This window comes from Agelaius tricolor, unplaced genomic scaffold (genome assembly GCF_023055355.1).
Source record: "Agelaius tricolor isolate 1412-34295 unplaced genomic scaffold, bAgeTri1.0.p SCAF_34, whole genome shotgun sequence".
Classification (NCBI taxonomy): Eukaryota; Metazoa; Chordata; class Aves; order Passeriformes; family Icteridae; genus Agelaius; species Agelaius tricolor.
Window position 1 is genome coordinate 462,763 of NW_027269294.1, and position 21,206 is coordinate 483,968.

The 21,206-nt window shown below is 49.0% G+C and overlaps 2 protein-coding genes across 2 annotated transcripts; both read left to right on the plus strand.

Annotated features, from left to right (window-relative positions):
• The first annotated feature begins 135 nt into the window (after positions 1-135).
• LOC139602491 (SWI/SNF-related matrix-associated actin-dependent regulator of chromatin subfamily A member 5-like) lies at positions 136-10,609 on the plus strand. Its single transcript, XM_071452380.1, has 12 exons — positions 136-453; positions 1,275-1,501; positions 2,933-3,054; positions 3,143-3,295; positions 4,542-4,678; positions 5,137-5,281; positions 5,667-5,786; positions 6,020-6,130; positions 6,669-6,782; positions 7,401-7,523; positions 8,797-8,929; positions 9,889-10,609. Exons 1-12 carry the CDS (start codon positions 317-319, stop codon positions 10,062-10,064), a joined length of 1,698 nt encoding a protein of 565 aa, XP_071308481.1. The 5' UTR covers positions 136-316; the 3' UTR covers positions 10,065-10,609.
• On the plus strand, positions 10,419-20,328 carry LOC139602457 (uncharacterized). The gene is made up of 9 exons (XM_071452326.1): positions 10,419-10,441; positions 11,222-11,444; positions 11,494-11,859; positions 15,087-15,211; positions 16,376-16,453; positions 16,556-16,681; positions 17,298-17,572; positions 17,925-18,079; positions 19,183-20,328. Exons 1-7 carry the CDS (start codon positions 10,419-10,421, stop codon positions 17,395-17,397), a joined length of 1,041 nt encoding a protein of 346 aa, XP_071308427.1. The 3' UTR covers positions 17,398-17,572; positions 17,925-18,079; positions 19,183-20,328.
• The last annotated feature ends 878 nt before the right edge of the window (positions 20,329-21,206 follow it).

Genomic DNA, 21,206 nt, shown 5'->3' on the forward strand with positions numbered 1-21,206 from the left:
ATTTACCTAAGTTAAATCCCAAACAGTTCTTCTAATACTTCTTATGATAGACTATTAGGATGAGAGAGATTATTCCACAACTTTTCAGTCAAGCAAAATTAAGTCCAAGGACACAGAACCATGTCAAAGATCATTTTGACCTAATCTTTGAGTCTTTCAAATAAAGCACATGTATATCCTATGTATAGCAAATAATTTCTCCATATAGGTTGCTTTTTTTTTTTTCAGATTGTCTAACACTAGATCATGTATCTGTGATAGAGAATATCTGCTCTTTGATTCATCCATTGACCTGATCAGTGTTTCAGTTTCCAAAATGCATTTAATGGTGAACCTCTTTCAGGTGCTACGACCATTCCTTCTCCGTCGCATCAAGGCTGATGTGGAGAAAAGCTTGCCTCCAAAGAAGGAAGTTAAAATTTATGTGGGCCTCAGCAAAATGCAGCGAGAATGGTAATTAATGCATGTGCTTGACTGGGCTGTGGTTCAGGCTCAGAAGGAATGTGCTGTCTGTGACTTGGAGGTTGTGTAGAACTCAATTTATTCTCTCTGGTATACTCCCAGTTTATTCCTGTTTCTTTCTGACACTGCTATGACAGAACCATGCATGTCAGGGAGATTTACCTGATTAAATGAAGAGAAGGGTGAGCTTTAGACAGTATTTGTAGCCTAAAGACTTATGAAAACTTGCTTAACTTCTTGCTTAAAGAAGAGGAGGTTCAGGAGGAACCTTTTTGCTCTGCACGACTCCTGGATGGGAGGGTGCAGCCGAGGGGGTCATCAGCCTCTTCTCCCAGGCAACAGAACAAGAAGAAATGGCCTCAAACTACACCAAGGGAGGTTCAGGTCAAGCATCAGGAGGAATCTCTTAATGGAAAGGGTTGTCAAGCATTGGAATAGACTGCTCAGACAGGTGGTGGATTCACCATCTCTGGAGGTATTGAGGAAACAGCTGGATGTGGCACCCAGTGGATGGTGGTGTTTAGCCTAAGGTTGGAACTGATGATCTCAGAGTTCTCTTGCAACACAATCGATTCTGTGAGTCTGTGCTACATTTCTGACTTGCCCAGAGGCAAAAGAATGACACCCAAACCATGTCCCATGGCTGCCATGATGCTGAGGGCAGGTTCTGTCTCCCACAGGCTTTTCCTGGCTTACATGTATTCAAACCTTTCCTCCTCCTCCCTCTGCACTAGCAAAAGATGCAGCTTGTAAGTCATCCCCCAGCTTCATTTTAGAGTGAACAGAAGGGTTTTTTTCTTTCCGTGCTGTAGGTATACCCGAATCCTGATGAAGGATATAGATATCCTGAACTCAGCTGGGAAGCTGGACAAGATGAGACTGCTGAACATCCTGATGCAGCTGCGGAAATGCTGCAATCACCCGTACCTCTTTGATGGAGCAGAGCCTGGCCCACCTTACACAACAGACATGCATTTGGTCACTAACAGTGGCAAAATGGTACTTCTAGACAAATTGCTGCCTAAGTTGAAAGAACAAGGTATACATCTCCTTTCTGGGGTTTTGAGAGTTTTTTGGTTCAGTAATATTTTTGTGTATTCTGAGCAAAACCCAGCGGACTTTAGCCAGGATTACTGTTGGTTTCTAGTATGATACCAGCTTGGATCAATAGTCCATTATGGCTTTTTGTGTTGAAGTGTTTTGATTTCTTTTTTTTTCCCACTTTTTCATCGCAGCTAAGTTCACACCATAAAAACATCATTTGATTGGGGCTTTAGATTTTCTTTCATAGTTTTCTTAGCTATCTGAAATATAATTATGTAGTATTTTAGCCACACCTTTGATTTGCCATGAAGGATCATTTCAGATTCAGAGTCCTCATACATAGTTCAAGTCAAATCCTGTGTGAAATTGCTGGATGTGATTTTGAACAGTACCTGAGGTTTTTCTGTGTATTCTATAAACACTCAGACATGGGGGAACTCTTGAGTTGTTTTAAAGTTATTTGAGCTTTGAAATGGATTACTGTAAAAGTCACTTGCAACAGAGTTTTTGACACTGGAATAAATTTTTAGCTCACTATTTTTTGAGTATGCTTACAGTAGTAACTTTGCTAAAGAAGTTGGATGTAGGTTTGTGAGTGGGGACACTTTGCAGGAAAACAAAACCACGTCCAAACCTCAACCTTCTGTAGTATAGAAGTAAACTGTACTTTGTATCTAGGTATCATCCAAGCAGCTGTGACTGTATAACTCAAGACTGAAAACCAAGCAATTCAGTGGTTACTGTGCTTTTTTGATCTTGGTTTCTTCCTGATATCAGGTTTATTGATGAGGTGTTGTAATTAATACTGGACTGGTCTCCAATCAAATTAGCATCTTAAACAAGAGAGTTCAGTATTAACCCTTGAGTCCAAAGGACAAAAGGAAGTAGAAACTTTGTTATATCCTGTGTTTTACTTAAATTTCTCCAGTAGACTGGAAATGGTTGAGTGTATATGCATAAAGTACTGAACCTTTTCTTTTTTTTTTTTTATTTAAGTTGTTCTTGGCAGTAAACTGACAAGTACTTAAGAAGAATTCACTTTATTTCTAGAGATCTTAAATCCAAAACAATCAAATACTTCAAAATTTTATTATTTATACTTGATAATGTTTTTATATTTGTGTTACCATCTTACTCTGCCATGTCTGGGAACTTTTCCTTGGGGAGTACAACACAAAATGAAAAGGAGAAGCCAGCCGTTAATTAGACAGTGACATATCAGGGTAAGACAAACGTGTCCTATGGCATGGATGTGCTGTGGCAGCAGCAGCTGCAGCCCTGCATTGTAGTTTGGGTCTGAAATTCAAACGACTTTTCTTCTTAGTACATGGAATTGCCCTCCTTCCTTTTCTGGTAGTGCAGACTTGGAGAGTTTGTTTAATCTTACATTTTGGTGAAAGCATAAGAAACCTTTTTACCCAAACAGGCTCAAGGGTTCTAATCTTCAGGCAGATGACAAGAGTTCTAGATATTTTGGAAGATTACTGTATGTGGAGAAATTACGAATATTGCAGACTGGATGGACAAACTCCTCACAATGAGCGACAGGTATTTACAACTTCAGGGATTGTATTTATGTAAAAATACTACTTGTAAAACATTTTGTTTAACTGATACATTCTTTTCATTGATTTAGGCTTCCATTAATGCATTCAATGATCCTGACAGCTCAAAATTTGTGTTCATGTTGAGTACACGAGCAGGAGGTCTTGGAATCGATCTGGCTACTGCTGATGTTGTAATTCTCTATGATTCAGACTGGAATCCACAAGTAGATCTCCAGGCTATGGTAAGATTCCAGATGGAAATTATGGGGTTTTGTTTTTCTTTTTCTCACAGTACTTTGCTAGAAATGTGTACTTCCAAAATAAATTGGTATTTTCCCATTTTAGCACAGGAGCAGGATTTGTAAGACTAATTTTCAGTTCAAGTGCAGCTTCCACTGTGTGGAACCATTAGTCCTCAGTCACATTTGGGTTCTACAGTGTTTTATGTAGTGGGAAATGCTGGGTGTGTGCTACACCTCATAGTATTGTTTAATGCAAATAGCCTACTTGAGTAAGTAAAAATGAATTAAATCTAGGTTGTTAATCCCAAAACTATAAAGCTGTTGTGGGGAGTGGAGGTGAATGTGTTTTCACTGTTTTTCCTGCGATCTTGAAAATGAGATAAAGAAGAGTTGAATTAAAGTTTTCAAAAACTGCTTTTATGGTGATGGTAATGAAAGGATCTCATTTTAGTAACTATCCTTAGGGGTTTTTTTAAGTAGATGTGGATGCATCTCCATCCTGGATACATGTCAAGGACATGAGTGACCACCTAAGAAAGCAAAGCTATCTAAAAACTGCCAGTGGATTTTTGGATTTTTGGTTGGTTTTTTTTTGGTTGTTTTTTTTTTTTTGACAAATGAGGCCTTTCAGAGACAAGTCTTGGAAATGTCTTAAATTATTTCAGTTAACCTGTGGGTCTCAAGTACTCTAGCAAAAATTACTTCAAAAGAATGATGGAACTGGTGTCTAATAGCTCAAATGAGGCAGTACCAGCTACCACTACAGGTGTGTGTTGAGAATACTGATTCTCACAGTGGTTCATGTTTCACTAGTCAGGAGAGGCAGGGTTATTGTATTTTTCTTGAACTATTCATGGCACTACTGAAGGATTTTGAGAAAGGCAGCTTTTGGTCAGCAGAGAGATGATTTCTTCATGCTTTGATTCTACAGAAGGTTGCTTAAGGTCAGAAGCATCCAAATCTTCTCCTCTGTGTGATTTAATGAAAAACCCCAAATCCTGCTGTTTTTTAGCTATGACACATAGAGACACACTCACTGTCAGTGTTATTGAAAAAAAAAACCCCAAACCTGCAATGTAGATAAAAATGTAGTATCTTGGGTAGCCATGGATAGCTGTAAACATTTTAGTAACCTGTGCTGTTCTGTTTTGTAGATTTGTGTGCTGTAAATAATGAAGATCTTAAACCTCATTATGTAGTCATGCTGGAAGGCAAGTGCTGACTTTTTTGTTACTGTTTTGGGCAGGATCGAGCGCACAGAATTGGGCAGACCAAGACTGTCCGTGTGTTCAGGTTTATTACAGACAATACCGTGGAGGAAAGGATAGTGGAGCGTGCAGAAATGAAACTGCGCCTGGATTCCATAGTCATCCAGCAAGGCAAGTATTATATGAAGGCACTTCGGATCTAGGATGAAATTCCCTTCTTCTCCCATTGTAAATCATGGTGGAATCAGCCAGTAAGAACCAGTGGGAGTGTTGCTTTTGCCTCATCTGAACTCTGAAGGGAGTTCATGTGCAAAGGCCTCATCCACTTGGAAATTTGTTTTACTGTAGGAGTAGGCATTTCCTCACTAACTTTTTGCTTACCTGCCTGGTGGGATATAGTCAGATTTGACTTTTTAAAGCACTCAGTTTCTTCTTTCACTTTAAATTTAAATGAATGCCTTTCCTTTTTCTAATAGACAGAGAAAAGTAAGGTAACCTTAGTTGACTTGCTTGGAATCAGTAATATGTAGTTTGTATGTGGAAATATAAGGGGGAGAAAATCCTGTATTGCTCCTTCCATAACATAAACTCTTTAGTGAGTTGCTATCCTCAAGCATTTTTATCTTTAGGAAGATTGGTGGATCAAAACCTGAATAAACTTGGAAAGGATGAAATGCTGCAAATGATCAGACATGGAGCAACACACGTGTTTGCTTCAAAGGATAGTGAGATTACAGATGAAGATATTGATCACATTTTGGAAAGAGGGGCAAAGAAGGTGAGAAGGTTTGTAAAGGGGAAGCTCACCTGTAGATTTGAATGTGATGGCAAGATAGTAAGTCTCTGGATGATAACTTGGTTCCAAGCTGGAGAGAAAAGGGGTTTTTGCTGTAGAGGGTTTTTGTGTTACTCAATCGTGTCTGTTTTTTCTGATGTTGTCAATAAGATGTTTTATAGTCAAGTACCTTCTAGAATGGCTCCTCTTCTTTCTGGCAATGGGATGTTTTAAAATGAAGTACCTTTCAGAGTGGCTCCTTTCTGGAATGAGGTGTTTAATAATGACGTGCCTTCCAAAATGGCTCCCGTTCTATCTGGGAATGAGATGTTAAATAATGAAGTACCATCCAAATGGCTACTATTCTTTTCTGTATCCCCTGTCCAAGACTGCGGAAATGAACGAAAAACTTTCAAAGATGGGTGAAAGCTCCCTTAGGAATTTTACTAGGGATACTGAATCTAGCGTGTATAATTTTGAAGGGGAAGACTACAGAGAAAAACAGAAGGTAATGTTTTAAGTTTCTTTTGGAGGAATGCACTGAATTGCATGTTTTAGTCATACTTATTTAAGAGGTATTGGGTAAAATACAGTGTCATCTATGAAAATAGTTTAAATAACACTTATAACACTTATAATGAAGTAGATGTAGATCTAATTTTACATAAAACTTGTAGCTGGTCTCATGATCTTGCAAGACTTAATTTTTGGTTTTGGGGGTGATGGGTTTTGTTTTTATAGTTGGCATTTACAGAGTGGATTGAACCACCTAAAAGAGAAAGAAAAGCCAATTATGCTGTGGATGCTTACTTCAGAGAGGCTCTTCGAGTCAGTGAACCAAAAGCACCCAAGGTGAGTTGACTAATCAAAAGAAATAAAGTTTTTCAATATGTATGGTAAATGGCTGAAGCTCTAAGCAACAAATAGGTCTTGAGTCATAAAAACTGCTCTGTTCACTTTTATAAAGTGGAGGGACTATCTAAATTTAGAAAAAATTTCCAAAAGACTTGAGACAAACTTCTGTGAGAAAAAATAAGAACAGTATGAAACTTGTAAGACGTTAGGGAGGCTAAGATCAAGTTTTTTCTAGTTCTTATTTAAGCAGCTGTAAATTTTCCTGTGGAAGATTAATGCTTTAAACACGTGTGACTTTTTCACCAGCCACCTCCTCCCAAAAGACCTCTCTTCCCCTTCTCTCACTGCTCTTTTACTTTTAGAATTCTTTGTGGTGGTTGGTGTGTCTTGCATGGTGTGACTTTTTTCCCCCCAAGTTAAGACAGTGCATTTTTGTAACAATAATGCTTTTTGTTTGCTCATAAACTTAAATTACTTTTTACAAGCAAGCAGATTCTGGATGTGAAAGGGAGCAAATGCAAGCTTTGTGTTTCAGGCTCCACGGCCTCCAAAACAGCCAAATGTACAGGACTTGCAGTTCTTTCCTCCTCGCCTGTTTGAACTGTTGGAAAAAGAGATTCTCTACGACAGGAAAACAATTGGTTACAAGGTAACTGAAGAATTTCCTTGACCAGAGGGCTGGAGCACCTCTCTTAGGAGGAAAGGCTGAGAGTTGGGATTGTTCAGTCTGGAGAAGCAAAGGCTCTGGAGCAACCAAATTGCAGCCTTTCAGTACCTAGAGGGGGCTTGCAGGAAAGCTGAAAAGGGACTTTTTACAAGGGAGCAGCTTTAAACTGACAGAGGGCAGGTTTGGGTTGGATATTGGAAGGAAATTCTTCACTGTGAGTGTGGTGAGGCACTGGCACAATTTGCCCAGAGAAGCTGTGGATGACCCACATTCCACTTGCTTGGAAGTGTTCAAGGCCACGTTGGACGAGCCTTTGAGCATCCTTGTCTAAGCAGAAGGTGGCCCTGCCCATAGCAGGGGCTTGGAAAAGAGGTGATCTTTAAGGTCCAGTCCCTTCTGTGTTATTCTCTAAATTCTTGCAATGGAACAGTTTAATGCAACAGTAGGAGAATAAGTACTTTTCCAGCCTTTCACAGTAATTTAAATGAAATAAAATCATGTTCAGCTGTAGAAGCTATTAGGTTATATTAACAAAAAGGTGACAATTAGTAATTATCTGTGAAAAATTAATTCAGTTTTACAAAGTGCAAAACCTTTCAGGTACCTCGTAATCCTGATCTCCCAAATGCAGCCCAAGCACAAAAGGAAGAGCAGCTTAAGATTGATGAGGCTGAACCTCTTAATGATGAAGAACTAGAAGAAAAAGAGAAACTTCTAACCCGGGTATTGTCGGGTCTTCAGTGAGACTGAAATCAGCCAAAGCTTGTTTTGTGTTTCACAGCATTATGGGAGCATTTCTTGGTCACTGATCGGCATGTGCCGTAGTTAACACATCTGCACAGTTTGGTTCAGACTGAAAAGAGTTTCCAGCATTAGGTTTGTCATAGGCCTATGTCATAGGATATCTTTGAGGAATGTGCACCAAGGATTCTCCTGAATCCTAGTCTGGCATTCACTATAGACTGTGATGTCTTTCCATGAAACCTTGCAGAATGGCTGCAGAGCTGGGTGTGCTGCATTCCACATGATTTAATGCACATATTCTGCCTCAGTTTCACACCCTTATGGAAGTGAATCTTGGGGTCTGAACAGTCAGTTTTCCTAAACCACATCTGGTAGTGGATAGTTCCCCTCACTAAAAGAGGGTGTGAGCTGAATAAGTATATAATTAGGAAGCCTGTATATTTAAATAATTTAAAACCAGGTGAATGCTTGATATGCCTTATTTGGATATTTTATTTACACGTTGTATTTTGGCAGGGGATCGGAATTACAGGACAGGATTTCTTGCTTGCGTAGTAATGAGCTGGAACAGCTCACTGTGGAGACACCAGAATCACAGAGGTCAGGAATCAGTACAGTCCAGTAAGCTGTGGCTAAATCACAACATGGCTGGCAGAACTTGCTACTTCCCACTACTTGTAAAAGCTACTGGTAATATGAAATGAACCTACTTTAGCTCATGACTTCAGCAGTGCTACTTGTGTCTCTGCTGAAAATCACCATCACAAGGTGGCTTTAGTCCTTCTGAGGGAGAGTGACCATGCAGCGGTCACTGCAATGATGCAATGGCTGAGGGTGTCTGTGAGGCACTTGGGGGGCCTTTTTGACAAAACAAAAGCCATTACACTACTTTCACTTGAGCAATTTTTTTTTCTTAGAAAGTAATCCCACAGAGAGACTCTTAGGAGGAGGGATTAATTTTTCAGCTGAAAACTTACCAGAAATTACTAGGTAAATAAAGAACTAGTGCTAGTCATTTTGCAGTATTTAAATAGAGAGACTACAGTGACTGCAGTATAAAAAGAGTTCTACTAAATTACAGTGACTGCAGTATAAAAAGAGTTCTACTAAATTAAACTGCAGAGAAAGAAAAGGTTTAACACTGTGGAATGATGGAAGTGTTACAGGCAATTTCAAGAAACCGGTTGAATCAAATTTGGAGATGGACAAATCCTGAACCTCTGTGCAATGTTTCCTCTTGATTGCTGTATAGGGCTTCACTAACTGGAATAAGAGAGATTTCAACCAGTTCCTCAAAGCCAATGAGAAGTGGGGCCGTGATGACATTGAAAATATAGCACGAGAAGTCGAAGGAAAAACCCCAGAGGAAGTCATGGAGTATTCAGGTAACTTAATTCTGTACTCAGCTCTGAGAGTATCTAACTCTGCTTGGCTCATTTGAACTGCCTGAGAACATGGTAACATCCTACTGCTGAGAATTTCTTACACTGCTGTTCTAAGATTTTTGGGGTAGAATTATATTGATGTATTTTGGATCTGCTGCTCTGTCTTTTACCATCATTACCGCCTGCACAACTAAGGCTGTACTAAAATGCACACCTAAACTCCTGCTGAGCCACTTCACTGTATCCTGAATCTAACTGGGTAGCACTGTCTTCAGTTCTTGTTAATTTTTGCAAAGGGAAATGCTGAGAAACACTGCTTAGCTGAAGAGATTTCCCTTTTCCTTGTATTCATTAATGAGAAGTTAACCTTTACCTCCTCCTCGAGAGCAGAACTCAGTAAATACATCACGATTGAACCTACAGCCACCACTGGTAACCTGAGTCTTAACCTCGCATTAGAAGAGATTTTTTTCCACTGTAGTGTAGCTGCAAAGTCCTGGCACTACATTTCTAAAGGTACAGAGCAAGTTGAAAATGTGCAAAAATCTTGTACAAAAACCCCTTATTTAAACACCTAATGGTCTTTCAGGCACTTGCTTGTCTTCGGGCACTCAGTTGCCCTCTTGCTTCTATTGATAAAACTGTGTTCTGTTACATCTGTTTTCATTTGAAGAAGCTTTGTTTCCTTTGAGGAGACTGACACACAGAAGTCTTACTGGCCTGTATTGTACCTCACTTAAACTGAAGACTCCTATATCTACCCTCTTCAAAACAGCATTTGTACTACTGCAGCACATGGTAGCTGGAAGGGAAGGTTTCTTACCAGCTCAAGGCATGTCTGTTGTTACACAGCAGTAAGCTCTGGTAAAAGGAAGGAACAGCTAACATCCTTTTTTTAAGGTTAAACCCCTGACTTTTACAATGCATGATAAGATACTAAGAAGTTGTTCTTTTCTTAGCTGTGTTCTGGGAAAGATGCAATGAACTCCAAGACATAGAGAAGATCATGGCTCAGATTGAAAGAGGAGAAGCTAGAATTCAGAGACGAATCAGCATAAAAAAGGCTCTCGATACAAAGGTGGGTTTGCTCAGTTTCTTTTTTTTTTTCCTGGTGCCAGTGAGGGGAGATGCATGACCCCTGTCTGACCAGTGCTGCTGATGTATGAAGACATCTTGGGCATGACATTGGTCTCTTTGCATAACACTCAGCAATTTCTTCCTATGGCTTTTCCATCCCATGGAAGTGCTGTGATGACACCCTTAGCTATGGTCTACCCTGGTGTTTGTAACAGTCTTCTGTATTACAGCACACAGTTCAGAGCGCTGTGTAACTCCACATAGTACAGGCCTTGGGGAGGAGCACAGTTCCTTCTGGACACGTGGAACTGAAATTAAGAGAGAGAGAGAGAAATGGAGAGAGGGGGATGGAGAGAGGGAGAAATGGGGGAGATAAAGGGATGGAGAGGGATAGAGAGAGGGAGAGAGAGAAATGGAGGAAGAGAAGGGAGAGAGGTAGGTGGGTAGAGCAATAGGGGGGAGAGAAACATAGGAAAACAGGTGGAGAGAATTGGAGTAAAGTAGAAACAGGTAGAGATGGCAGAAGACAGAGGGAGTTAGAAACATCAGATTAGAGAGCACTTAAAAAAGACTGATCCAACAGTCTTGGGGAAGGATGGGAGATAGACCTTTTTACCTTTCTGCTTTTGTCTCTTTCTGTGGTGCATCATATCCATCCCTTCCATAGCTGAACCAGTGGGTCTGGACTTTCTGACAGGAATTCAACAGAAAGCTTTTTCAATCTTTTGTCCCCCTAGAAGCAGCCCAAGTTTTTGGGGCAATCCATCTCAAAACATTTCTGTAAAATTTCGTTTTGGTTCTCGATGCTGCTCAGGGCCATCAGACTGACACAAAACCCCCTCAGTCATGTCCCCAGCCCCGGTGGAACGGCTGAGCTCTCTGAACTCCAGCCTGGCACTGTCCCACCGTAATTACATTGCAATTGTAGATAGAATTGTGGCAGGTTCTGGGCCACTGGCTTGGAATCCTCCTGAATCCTCAGGGCTGACCATGGCATTTGTCTGTACTTTCCTGTCCCTGGGGCTGATCACTCCGTGCTTCCCAAGGGACAGAGCGCTCGTTCTGCACGGCTCCTTGGAGCTGAGGGTGCCTGCCCACACTGAGAGATGGGTGAGTGAGCGACGCCGTAATGTTCAGGTGGGTTCGGCTTATCTAGTTCGGTCGGGCTTATCTAGTTCGGTTGGGCTGAACGCGGTTCCGTCGCGTTCCGTTCAGTTCACCTCAGCTAAGCTCGGATGGATTCGGCAAATCGCGGCCAGAGTCGGCCGTTCGGGTAGGCTCGGCAGTTGTCGGCTGCTGTCGGCCAGACTCGGCTGTTGTTGGCTCCACTCGGCCGCACTCGGCTGTTGTCGGCTCCACTCGGCCGCACTCGGCTGTCGTCGGCTCCACTCGGCCGCACTCGGCTGTTGTCGGCTCCACTCGGCCAGACTCGGCTGTTGTCGGCTCCACTCGGCCGCACTCGGCTGTTGTCGGCTCCACTCGGCCAGACTCGGCTGTTGTCGGCTCCACTCGGCCGCACTCGGCTGTTGTCGGCTCCACTCGGCTGTTGTCGGCTCCACTCGGCCACACTCGGCTGTTGTCGGCTCCACTCGGCCACACTCGGCTCTTCGGCCCTACCTGACTCTGCTCCGCGCTGCAATGGCGGCCGCTGGCAGGGCCCCGCTCCCCGGCCTGAGCCCCGGGAGGGGACAGAGCGCTGGGACAGCCGCCGCAGCCCGGCTCACCCTGTCCCTGCCCGCCCCCGCGTCCCCCGGAGCGCGCCCTGCAGCGCAGAACGCGGCCTTTGGGCCAGGAGCGGGGACAATGCCCTCGGCTCGGCAGCAGCGCCGGGAGGCAGCGGGCGGTGCCCTCAGGTGAGCGGCCGGAGGGGAGGGAGCTGGGCCGGGGGCACCGGGGCCGGGGGCACCCACAGGGGGCCGGGGCTGCTTTGGGCGCTGCTGCGTGGGACCCGCTGCGGGTGGCACGGCTCTGTCCCGGGCCTTGCGGCTCTCTGGGATCGTGTGCCGTGGAATGAAGGTGGGGCTCGTCCCAGCTGCGGGAACAGCGTTTTATTGGGTGAGAAACAGAGTTCACTCTCTAGAATTTTTACACGTTTGTTAAGGGATAAAAGGCAGCGCTGGGGTGCTTGGCTGTTTGCCAGGAGCACCCGGTTCCCTTAAACCGTGTTCTCTAGATTCTGTTCCATTGCAGTGGGGTGTGCATATTCATTAGAGTTTATACATATTCCAAGAGTCCTTTTCAGTTTAGATGTTCTTTTGCTTGGTTGGAACCTTCGCGCCATCTTGTGGATTAAACCAATATACTTTATTTCTTCCTGTGGTGCCATCCTGTCTTATTTTCAGTCCCTCGCTATTTGATAACGAGGGTCAGTAAATTTTTCCTTTTTTTTTTCAGTGCTCTGGTTTCTGTTTCTGTTATCTTGTGTTTCAGATAAGATTGTCCCCAGCTGTGGGAAATCACCTCATTATCTGACACCATTTTCTGAGTTCCTTACGTGTAAAAGCATTTGAACATTTCACAGTCTCTATTATAGTCTATTATAGTATTACAGTCTAAAATAGTATCTGTTACAGTGCTGTTTATGAAAGCTGTGCAGTGCATACACGAACTGACAGATGATCCTTGATCCAGAGCAGTAGTTACAGACTGTCCCCTCTCGGGAGTTTTGTGCTCAATAACACCGTGCCAGAGCTCAGACATAAATGGCAAGGGCAAGAACTGCATTTGTTCTGTTCCATTCTGGGCTGGGCTGAGCTCTGTTTGCCGGGAAGCAGCGGGATGGGTGTCCCTGTGCCCACCCCCCTGGGTCCCAGAGAGAAGCTGCTCCTGTGGCTGCAGCTGAGGGGCACTGGGAAACCTGAACGGTCCTGATGGAAACCGATGCCAAAGCAGGTTTGGTTGGGTTTGGGACTTGCCATTTTCCCCTGATCCGTGGGTTTTGCCTTAGGAAACAGGAACTGGGCACCAGGACATTTTGTTAGCCTAGAAGGGAGGAGTTGGTTTGTATTTATTTCCTGAGGCACCTGGATCGATTTGGGTCTCAGTTGGCACCTGAGAGCCTCCTCTGTGTCCTGGGTGGGGTGGTGGCTACCAAAGGGGTAAAAGGTGGAGCAGGAGGGTGGGTGGAGAGGAGAGCAGTGGCTCTGTGGGGATTTGCATCTGGAAAGGGCCCTCAGTTTCCTGGCGGGAGTCCTGGAATCAGAGCTGAGAGTCGCTGAGCAGTGAGGATCGTGCAGCTGCAGCGCCGAGAGTGCAGAGGCTGCAGTGGGCGTTGTCTGCTCGCTCTCCTGATGTCCCATCTCTAATGCTGGGCTGGCACCCAGGCACCTCCCAGGGCTGCACAGCCTCAGGGCAGGGGTGGTTTGTAAATGTTTTAAATGCTGCAGCAGCTCCCTCAGGCTGGAGGAGTGTGAGGATATCCAGCTCTGCCTTCGGGCTTGGAGCACGGCAAGGGTGCAGGGCTCATGGTCAGTCTTGTTTAAACACTTGTAATAGCAAAACATTTTAAAGCAGAGACTGTGAGGCAATAACAAAGGCGAGTGTGTGGCAAGGATAGGTCCGAGGTGTCTTTATTAAAGATCCACACTGCTGGATGTTGTGTCAGAGCCCTCTGGGGACAGAAGGTGTCCCCAGAGCTTCATGAAGCCCTTGTTTCCTGCTGGCAGGGCAGGGGGTGAGCCCAGCCTCGGGGGCTGTGTGGCTCCTCCTGCCTGGAGCAGGGACAGCCCGTGGGGCTGAGCCCCAGAGGTTCAGTTGCTGGAGCAGGTGGGGATCTCTTTGTGCCTGGGAATTGTCGCTGCTGCGTTCCTGTCCCAGCTGCAGGGTTCCCTCAGAGCCCGTGCCCTGCAGCAGCACTGGGAGCTCCTGGGCTGGGCAGGGAGCAGCTCTGGCCTGGGGCTCTCAGTCCCATCAGTGCCCATGGAAAGCCAGCTGGGTTTGTTCTGCTGCCATCAGCCTCTCTGCTGTGCCAGCCTCGGTGCCAGGGCACAGAGCTGTGGGAAGGCTCCATCCCATCTGTGCCAAGCGCTGCCAGCGCTTCCAGCAGCGCTGCTGGGGCACCAAGGGCTGCCTTTGGAGCCTGGCTGGCACAGAGGGTGACACACTCTGCCCTGCAGCACCCAGCTGCATCCCACAGCTGCACAGTTCAGCCAGCAGGGAGCAGAGTCAGCTCTGGGGCCCAAACCAGGTTTTGTCCCCCAGAGAGCCCCTGAGCTTCCTGAGGCAGCACACAGATGTGCCCTGGCCTTTGGGGCTCATGGTGAGGGCTGCCAGGGCATTGTGATAAGGCTGAGCTGGAGCTTTCTTAGAAAAGCCATCAGCTGTAAGGAGAATCTCTGGCAAACAGGTGGCTGGGGCACTGGCTGGGAGCAGGTCCTGGCCTTTTCTCTTCTTTTCTTTAAGCTGTTCTTAAGAGGAGCCCAAAACTGCAAAATGGAAAGGAAGGGGGCTGTGGGGGTGAAAGTTGCTTTGCATTTTTTGAAGTGTTGCTGTGGATTTTGGTGTGTCAAGTGGCACTACCAAAACAGCATTGGAATAACCAAACTTCAGGACTCTGTGCTTAATTCCTTGAATGTGTTTGTGTGGGTGCAGGAAATGCCAAATCCCAAAGCAATTCCATGTCTGTAACTTCAAGTGCAACATCTTTAAAAGCAAGTGCTCAGTGTGGGCTTTCCATGTGGGTGCAAATGGCCCAAGGCCTTTCTTGTGTCCCAAAAGCAAAAACCCTTTCCCTGGGAGGTTTTGGAGGGGATTCTCTTTGGGATTTCTTGTGGTGCAGCATCCCGGGTGTCCCTTCCTTTGTGCCAAGTCCAATGGGAAAGGATGGAATGGCTGCCACGTGGGCTCTGGGATAAAAATGGTTCTGTTCAAATGAGGCAGAGAATGCAAGATGAAAAATGAGCATCCTTTCATTGTCTGAAATAGTCAGGAATAAAAGTGCTGGCAAAGGACACGTTTGTGTTTGAATTGGTGTCACCTCTCCTGGGTAAAACCCCATAGTGAGCCAGCAGAGCAGAGCTATGAGAGCTGGGATCCTTGGACTTCCACAGTGGACTTAATTTTCTTTTCTCCTCTCTTTCAGGGCAGGAAAAATCATCCAACTCCTGCCATGTTTGCCCGAAGCTTTGGTGTTGGAGCAGCCAAAGGCAAGAGGCTTCAGCAGCAGGGCTCTGCGCTGGAGGGCTCTGGTCCTGCCCACGCTGTGGGGTGAGTCAGAGGGACACAGGGCTCCCCTTTTCCTCTCTGCTGGCATGAGCTGCCATGGCAATGCCATTGCTGCCAGCCCAGCCCCAGCTGTGCCTGCTGGAGAAGGGCAGAGGTGCAGAGGCAGTGCCAGAGTTCCCTGGGGCTGCTGGAGCTGTGGTGCTGGCTGTGCCCTGAGGGCAGCTTGGGCATTGTCTGTGCAGCCCAGGGCTGCTCTGGGCCTTCCTTGGGGAGCTCTCAGTGCATGCCCAGCTCTGCCAGGGCTGGCAGCCGCTGCAGGGCTGGGTGACAGCCTCTGCTGGGGCTGGGGGCAGGCACGGCCCTGGCACAGGGGCAGGGGCAGGGCTGGCAGCATTTGGGAGCCGTGGGAGCAGAGTGAGGGGTGGTGCTGGGCACAGGGGTCAGCCTGTGCTGGTGTCAGCACAGCCCTGCAGGGCCCTGGCATCTGGGAGCAGCTCCAGCTCTCCTGGGGCCCAGGGATGGGCTCTGAGGGACTGGCTTTGCCTGTGCCTTTCCAGGGCAGCAGGAACAAGGGCAATGTGGTGCCAGAGCTGGGGCCCATCAGGCTGTATTTCCCTCTGGGAAAGCAGAACAGACTCTGGGCTGAGCTGAGTTTCCTGCAAGGGCTCAGAATCCAGGGAAAAGGGAGTTCAGGAATTGCATCTGCTGCTGGGAACATTGCCTTAGGCTTGCTCAGTTTGTGTCTGTGAGCAGTGGGCTCTGGGCTGGAGAGGTGCTGTTGGCAGCAAAAGATGGAGTCCATGCTCTGCAGGGATGTGCAGGGAAGGACTGAGTGGGAGGGAAGGGCAGTATTTAGAAATGAGATCAGCATTTCTCCCAGAACTGGGCTGCAGCAGTGATGGGGGTGGTTGGCTTTGCTCTGGGCCTTGTTATTCCTTGTGCAATTTGCAAATTCTGCTGCATGATTTCCTGTCCAGTATCTTTCTAACAAAAACTGACAGAAATTGAGGTTTAGGAGTAGAGCTGAGGTCCATTCACTGCACAATCTTGCCAAGGCTGGAGGACTGGGATGATGGCTGCTCTCAGCAAAGGTCACTTCTCAATGCTGTGTCAGATTTGCCTCAGTGCTGGGCAGGAAAGGTGAGGGTTTGGATCAGGAATTGTGCAAACAAGGCCTGGGTGTGGTTGATTTGTTTTGTTTTTCAGTGAGCCAGGGCTGGCACAGGGAATGGTGCAGGTGCTGCTCTGGCACCAGAGCTGCTGCCCTTTGGAGCCATGTTCAAGGTGTGACCATAGAACACTTTGGGGGCTGTTTTCAGCACTCTGGGTTTCAGAACTGCTGTCCCCAGCCCGTTGCCAGCCCTGGGACATCTGCTCTGCTTCCAGGCTGTCCTTGCTGGAGCAGCCTGGTCCCTGCCGTGCCCAAGCCCTGAGACACAGAGGGAGCCCTGTGCCCAGGGGCCTTTGGCACCTTGTCAGGAAGGTGGCAGCAGCCCCGGGAGCAGGCTGGAGGTGAGAACTGGGTGTTGGGAGCTGAGGAGTGCTCATCTGGGCTGGGGGGAAGGGGCAGGAGTTTCCATGCCCCTGGAGCTTTCCTGCTGGCATGGGGCAGCACAGGGAGCAGCATTCATTGTGCCCCTCCCACGGGCAGTGCTGGCCTGGGTGTCTGTGCTGTGCCACCAGAGCGTGGCACTTGGCTGCTGTCACTGCTGTCACTGCCAGCCCAGCTGGGGGCTGTGCCCTCCTGCCAGCCCCAGCCAGGAGCTCCAGGGGTGCCTCTGGGCCCTGCTGGGAGCGTTTGCTGGGAATGTGCCCCATCCCTGGGAGCGTCCCTTTGTCCCTGGGCTGCCAGCCAGAGCTTTGGGCTGCTCAGGCTCAGGCTGGGATTGCCAAAGGCACCGAGAGGGAGCAGCACAGGGAGGGTGCTCAGAGAGGGGCTGGCAGAGCCCAGCTGGCAGGCTGGGCTGGCTGCTGCAGGTGGGGCTGTGTGCACTGCAGGCAGGGAATGTCCCCTTCCCTCAGCAGCCCTGCAGATCCCAAGGGCTCCCAGAGCAGGATTTTATTCCTTACCTCCCTTTGTGGAGATTGATTCTCCACATTGCCATGAGCAATTCTTGGATTTCTCTAGGAGCAAACCTCCCAGCAGAGCCAGATTGCAGCGGAGGCCAGAGCTGTGTTTGGAGCAGGGAGTGCTGAGAGCTGCGTCTGCCTGTGCTGCCCCAGCCTGAGCACAGGCACAGGGAACAGCCTGGGCAAAGGGATTGGGGCAGTGGCTGATGCCCAGGGAGAAGAACACAAACCCACAGCCCTTCAGCCTGACAGTCCCCTCCACCCAGAGCTCAGCACACATCCTCACAGGGAAGCCCAGCAGCTGAAGGGAAAAAAAACCCACAGAAGAAAAAGGTGATTTATTGTGCTGTAAAGTTCTTTCAAGTTGTTATTAAAGCCCAACCAACATTTGCTCTTGCTTTTGGTTGGGTGAATAACGAGCAGTGGGCACAGGTGATGCCATTCATGTGGCTGAAAACCTGGTGTGATCTAGAGGGGATCCAAGAACTGTTTGTGTAGGGCAATGGAATGTGAGGGGATGTCAGGGGCAGTGAGGTGGCATTTTGGAGGGAATTGCTGAGGTCATTGAAGGGAGACGAGCAGACAATTTCCCTGGGAAATCCCAGGCCCCTCGGGCCCACAGCCAGGACTCTCCAGGGCTGAGGGGGCAGCACTGGAGACTCCCTGTGGCCTCCTTCCTTGGCAGCAGCCAGCAGGGAAGGGAGAAGAGGATCCCTGTGGGATGAGACTGCAGAGAGCGAGCAGAGGAGCAGCCTCGGGCTGGAGAAAGGCCAAGGGACCAACACGGTGGCACCAGGGCACCTGTGAGGAACAGAATGGACACTTGGAGGCCACACGGAGGTGAGGAGTGCATGGTTTGGGCAAAATGTCAGTGAATCTCCAGAGAGATAAGGAGGGGATATTTAGGAGGGAAACGCTGAGGTGAGGAGTTCACCCAGCCTGGCACAAGGTGTGTTTGCACAGGCTGGGGCCAGAGGTGGGGGTCAACCCAAAGCCAGCCCTGCTCAGCCTCTAAATCCCAGGATAAGATGTACAGGCTGCCCACTGAGGGATTAAAAATACATAAAACTGAAACCAAGAGCATTAATGAGATTCTTGGGAATCCCATTAACTTGTTGGCAGAGCTCTTGACACAGTTTGGAGCTTTGATGACAAGAATGCATTTCTTTATTTGGATTATTCACTGTGTGGGATAGGGGGTTTGTTTGGATTTTAAGGCCCTCATGGTGGCCCTGACACTGCTCAGGAGCTGGTAGAGAAGCAGAGTCAGAGCTCCTGGCAGGCACAGGGTGTTTTCCCCCATAGTGGATTGTGGAGCAATTGTCTGGGACCCGGATTGTCCCTCTGGGTGATGCCACTTGCTGTGGTTTGTATCATTCCATCCATTTAATTCCCAAAACTTCTCAGCCCAGGGGTTGGAGCTGACAGGGCAGGACAAAGATTGTTCTCTGTGTGGTGCCCAGATTTGGGGTTCCCTGTCAGCTGTGCCAGTTCTGATGAATTCTACCCATAGCCCCAAATTCCCTGCTCCATTCCCGCTGCAGTAACCTCCCAGTGCCCCATGGAGTGTGGGCATTCCCATGCAGAGCTGCTGCCTTGGACAGCAGCTGTGTCAGGAGCCAGCAGAGCTTCCAAGGAAGCTCAGCAGCACAGGGCCAAGGCCAGGGTTCTATTCCATAGAAGTGGCTGTTGAGAGCCCTCAGCCCAATGGTGTCCCTGGGCTCACTGGCCAGAGCTGCCTGGAATGGAGCCCATTTCACCCCCCTGAGCTCCAGGATGGAGAAGATCCAGTGGATGGTTTAGAGCAGGAGAAGGCAGTGGCCAGATGTGCTCCCAGCCTGAGCTGAGGCAGCCCCTGTGCCCAGGGGGGGACATCTCTCCCTGCAGAAGCTCAGCTCCTTTCAGAGCCTCAGCAGGGGCCTCTACAAATTCTTTTCTCTCAGGAAAGGGATGCACAGCTTTGTCTTCAGCACACCTCCTGTGGCACCTACCTGGGAAAGCTTTCCATCACTTCTGCACTTCCAGCTGGATCCCTGAAAAACTCCGAACTCCATCCCACTGATTTTCAGGTACTTCTGAGGGCTGCTGCCTGGGATTGAACATCTGTGGGGGAAGATGGCCTTGGCTTTGATGCTGCTGATGGCCGATGGCCTCAGGCTGGGGAGGAGGGAAGGGATTTGGGGTGGCTGGGCCACAGCTGGCAGCTGTGTGGGAGCTCTGAGCCAGGAGTTGCTGCTGAGCCCCTCTGCAAAGGGCCCGTGCCTCCATTCCCAGCAATGCCAGCTGCTCCTTGGGGTCCTGCTGGGCTGCTGGTGGTCTCTGTCCGGGCTGAAGCATTTCCAGGGGCCTGCTCAGAGCAGCCCCTGGCCCAGGAGCCACAGTGCAGGCACAGCTCCTCCCCTGCAGATGCCAAAGACACGAGGTGCTGCTGCCTTTCAGGAGCTCCTGGCCTCCTCCTGCCCTGCGCTCCCAGCCAGCTGGGACACAGCCAGGGAGCACCAAGGAGCATGGCTGGCAGCCAGCAGGAGACACCGAGGCCCCTGGGCCAGAAAAACAGCCCTGGCCTCAGCAGCCAGCATGGTTTGGAGCTGGCAACACTCACCTGCAGGCAACGCCCCCCGGCACTCTCCAGAAGAGCTTTGGCCACAGAGCAAGGTAACCCTCAGGGCTTGTCTTGTTGGCTTCTTCCTGGGGAAACAAAGGGACATTGTGGGAGCACATTTACAGCTGCTGGGGAAATCCTGGCAAGGGCAGAACAATCAGGGCTATGGGGAAGAGTTTGGTGCTGCCATGTTGAGTGCCAGCCAGTTCTGCCCCACAGCCATTGCAGGGGCTGCTGTGCAAAGCAGCAGTAGCAGAAGGGAAGGAGCTGCATTTGCAGAGGAGTTCTCTTAGTGGCAGCAGTCATTGCCATCCCACACAGGGCCTTTGGAACAGCCCTGGGATTGGCTCAGGTGTTTGGAGCAGGGTGCTGAGAAGGCCAAAATTCTGGGTTTGATGCACAGCTGGGCCAGTCACTTCTCACATTTGACTTGATGATTCCCACGGCTCTGGAAATAAAGAACAAATCGTTTGCACTGGTTTTTTAACCCATGGGGTTTTTCCTAGCATTTCCCTGGGGCTCCAGTCCCACCCCAGGCACAATGGCAGCGGGAGCAGCAACGCCTCGGCCCCAGCGGCCGTCCCAGAGCGGCTGCTCGTGGCTGGGAAGCTGCAGCCCCCAGCAGGGGCTGCGGGCACGGAGCAGGGGCTGCGGGCGCTGGGGCTCGTAGGGGAGCGCGGCGCTCGTGGCGTTACCGGGCCGGGGAGGCTGCGGGGCGGCGCCGTGTCCGCCAGGGGGCGCCCCGCGGGGCGGGCGGCGGCGCTGAGCGAGCGGCGATGCCCATGGGGTCCCGGGGCCGGTACGGGCGGTCTCGGTGTCCTTCCCGCTGCCAGCCGCGATCCAGAGGCTGCTCCGGGCAAGCGTCGTCCTCCTGGCGGCCATGGCAGCGGCACGGCACCGGCTCCCTGCCGCCGCAGCCGGAGCGTGCCTGGAGCCCCGGCGAGACCCAGCCCCGCACTGGCCGCAACCGGAGCGGCAGCGCCTGTCCCGGAGCGGCTTTTCCCGACCGCAGCGATAGTGGTCCCGATGCCAGCCCCAATGCTACCTCGATTCTCTGGCCTTGGCACCCATACCCTGCCCGCCGAGAAAGAAGCAGCTCGGCCCAGCTTCCACAAGAAATACCGGCAGGACCAGGATACGAATTCCCAGGCCTAAATCCCCATCCCCGTCCCGCTCCCAGCCGAGCACCGTGGACCCCGCGCAGCACCAGCAGCAGCCCCCGATCCGGATCTCCGCATAGCGCTCCGACCGATGCTCCCGCCGCCTCCCGGGATGAGCATCCCACGCAGAAAACGGGACAGGCGCCGATCCGCCGGGATTTATGGGCGGGCGGGGGGCGGGGGGGAGGCGGGGCCCTGGGGGCGG

Coding starts and splice junctions, on each gene's coding strand:
- LOC139602491 (XM_071452380.1), top strand. CDS start 317: ATGCATTTAATGGTGAACCTCTTTCAGGTGCTACGACCATTCCTTCTC. Junction 3,055..3,142: donor CTCCTCACAATGAGCGACAG/GTATTTACAACT, acceptor TCATTGATTTAG/GCTTCCATTAATGCATTCAA. Junction 6,131..6,668: donor GTGAACCAAAAGCACCCAAG/GTGAGTTGACTA, acceptor TTTGTGTTTCAG/GCTCCACGGCCTCCAAAACA.
- LOC139602457 (XM_071452326.1), top strand. CDS start 10,419: ATGGAGGAAGAGAAGGGAGAGAG. Junction 10,442..11,221: donor GAGGAAGAGAAGGGAGAGAG/GTAGGTGGGTAG, acceptor CGTTCCGTTCAG/TTCACCTCAGCTAAGCTCGG. Junction 15,212..16,375: donor GGTCCTGCCCACGCTGTGGG/GTGAGTCAGAGG, acceptor TTTGTTTTTCAG/TGAGCCAGGGCTGGCACAGG.